We start from the raw sequence: 2,142 nt of genomic DNA, 5'->3' as shown, positions 1-2,142 counted from the left end.
CTCACTCACGGCTTCTGGTTGCATTTATTCATAAATTATATAAATATGCAAGACGACATGATGGCACATTGAATACTTTAAATACTTTCTCAAATCCTACGAACAAAAGCAATTTAAAAAGCAGCAAAACTGAATAGAAAGCTGATGAATTAAATGAATTAAAATTAGAAGCCATTCATAAGGGTCCATTAAAAGCTAAACAGAAGTACAATGTTCTAGACCCAAGGATCACATCTGCAAGTAAGGCTACAGCTCTTAACCTGTAATCACCAACTGCAACCCCTCTTAAGAGACAAAACATCCTATCACCTCAACAAACAGCCTGAAAATTATCATTCAAAAAAAAAAAAAAGGCACACGAGAGGAAACTGCCGCTGTCAAAATGAACATCAGCACGGTGACCAAATTAATATGATCGAGTCTGATACCAGATACAGCACATATGGACTCCTACATCTCATTAAGGCTCTCCTCCCACAGACACCCCTGCACACGCTTGACGTGAGGCTGGGAGACTCGTGGTGCTGCACGGCTACGCGCTGTAGCAGCACAGTGAGAAACCAGCAGGACCGACACGTTCCACCTGAGCCAGGAGGGAAATAAGACAACAGAAGCCCACAGAAATCAAGCATTCAGCTGCACCGCAAAACACGACTGAACAAACCCAGTAGAGGTGGACACAGCACACTGCTGTCCCAAAAGCCTGACCTTACCCAATGCTGGTTTAAGCTCAACACCGCTCTGTGTTTTGTAAAGCACACAGGGATGCCTGTAACCAACACGCACCATAAAATGCACGGGAACTGCTGTAACTCAAGAGTTCCAATGGCCCAAAAGCATGCTCCCCATTAAACATGTAGGCACTCCACGTTGTTTAAAGCACAGCGTGAACAATAACCACCCGAATGCGCCTTCACCTCCTTTGTCAATCAAGTCAAGACAGCCAAGTCATGCAGACAGCCTGCAGATGAGGGTGCCTCCATACACTGCTTCACTCCGAGGACGAAAACGATGCCTTTCACAAGGGAAACCTTACAAACTACCTCCTCAGCAGAGCTGAGCAACGGGAACTCACATTTCAGAGGTACAACATGAACAAAATCAGAAGTCAACATGGTATAACAAATCAGAAAGGAAAGACAAAGCAGAGCACCACAGGCCTGCTGTAGCACCAAGTCATATTTCCAGGACAAACTTTCTGAACCCATTAACTGGGAGAGTGCAAGTTCTGGGGGGGGGTTGAGATCAAATTAACTATTCTATGTCAGCTTCACCATCTCAGAGACTTCCACAGTTACTCAGGGAAGGCCATCCAAGAGACCTGACAGCTACAGCTTTCAGAAACCCGCACCATTCCCACACCGAGCACAAAGCCGATTCCTTTTGGATGACAACAGACACCAAGAGATCAACATCTCAGGAAGGGACTTCTTTGCTCACAGCATCTTTAGTTTCAGCCGTTTCCTTTCTTGCTCCCTAATCCTCAATCTTTTCAACTCCAGTAGAAAGCACAGGTAAATCTCCACCCAAACCACAGAAAACCATCTGCCCTAAGCCACCGTCAGAACATTTCTGGCTGGCTGCGTGTCTCCAAGAGGTCCTCTGTACATCAGCAACAAAAAAGCTCAGAACAACAAAAAGATTCAGGTCGCTGCCACATCCACGAAACATGTCTTCCAGCTCCAATTAAACGCTTGAAAGAGAATTTTTTAAATCTACAAGCTTTTGAACGGGGACAGAAGGGACTGCACTGGGGGAAGGGGTTTCCACCCAGCCGATATCCAGGCAACAGCGAATAAAATCAACAAGTCGGCGCAGCCCAGCGCGGAGCGAAAACCACGTCGAAAGGTGCGGACGTACCTTGTGGAGGTGCCTTTCCTGACATCACAGATGCTGCACTTGAAGGCTTCGGCGCTGTTCCTGAAGGTGCACACGCTACAATCCCAAAAGCCTTCGTCGGCTGCAGGTTTGGCTTGCCTTTTCGGCCTTGAGGAAGGGGAGGGAGAGGGGAAGCGTGTGTGTACGTGTGTTTGGGGAGGAGGAGAGAGGCGGCGGGAGGAGGAGGGAGAAGAGGAGGAGAGAAAGAAAACACACACATGAGAAACCATGTTACAGAGCCCCGAAACCCAGCGCCTGCTCTCG

At 47.5% G+C, this 2,142-nt stretch overlaps 1 protein-coding gene across 1 annotated transcript in view; it reads right to left on the bottom strand.

Annotated features, from left to right (window-relative positions):
• Positions 1 to 2,108, bottom strand: part of LOC104546087 (RING1 and YY1-binding protein-like) — a 34,883-nt gene extending 32,775 nt beyond the window's left edge. The window contains 3 exon segments of the mRNA XM_010191379.1: positions 1,861 to 2,023; positions 2,026 to 2,069; positions 2,071 to 2,108. Coding sequence (XP_010189681.1) covers positions 1,861 to 2,023; positions 2,026 to 2,069; positions 2,071 to 2,108 — 245 coding nt within the window.
• Between the last annotated feature and the right edge of the window lie 34 nt (positions 2,109 to 2,142).

This window comes from Mesitornis unicolor, unplaced genomic scaffold (assembly GCF_000695765.1).
Source record: "Mesitornis unicolor isolate BGI_N332 unplaced genomic scaffold, ASM69576v1 scaffold14649, whole genome shotgun sequence".
Lineage (NCBI taxonomy): Eukaryota > Metazoa > Chordata > Aves > Mesitornithiformes > Mesitornithidae > Mesitornis > Mesitornis unicolor.
Note: the sequence above shows the minus strand (reverse complement) of the source record. Positions and strands in the feature narration are given on the sequence as shown.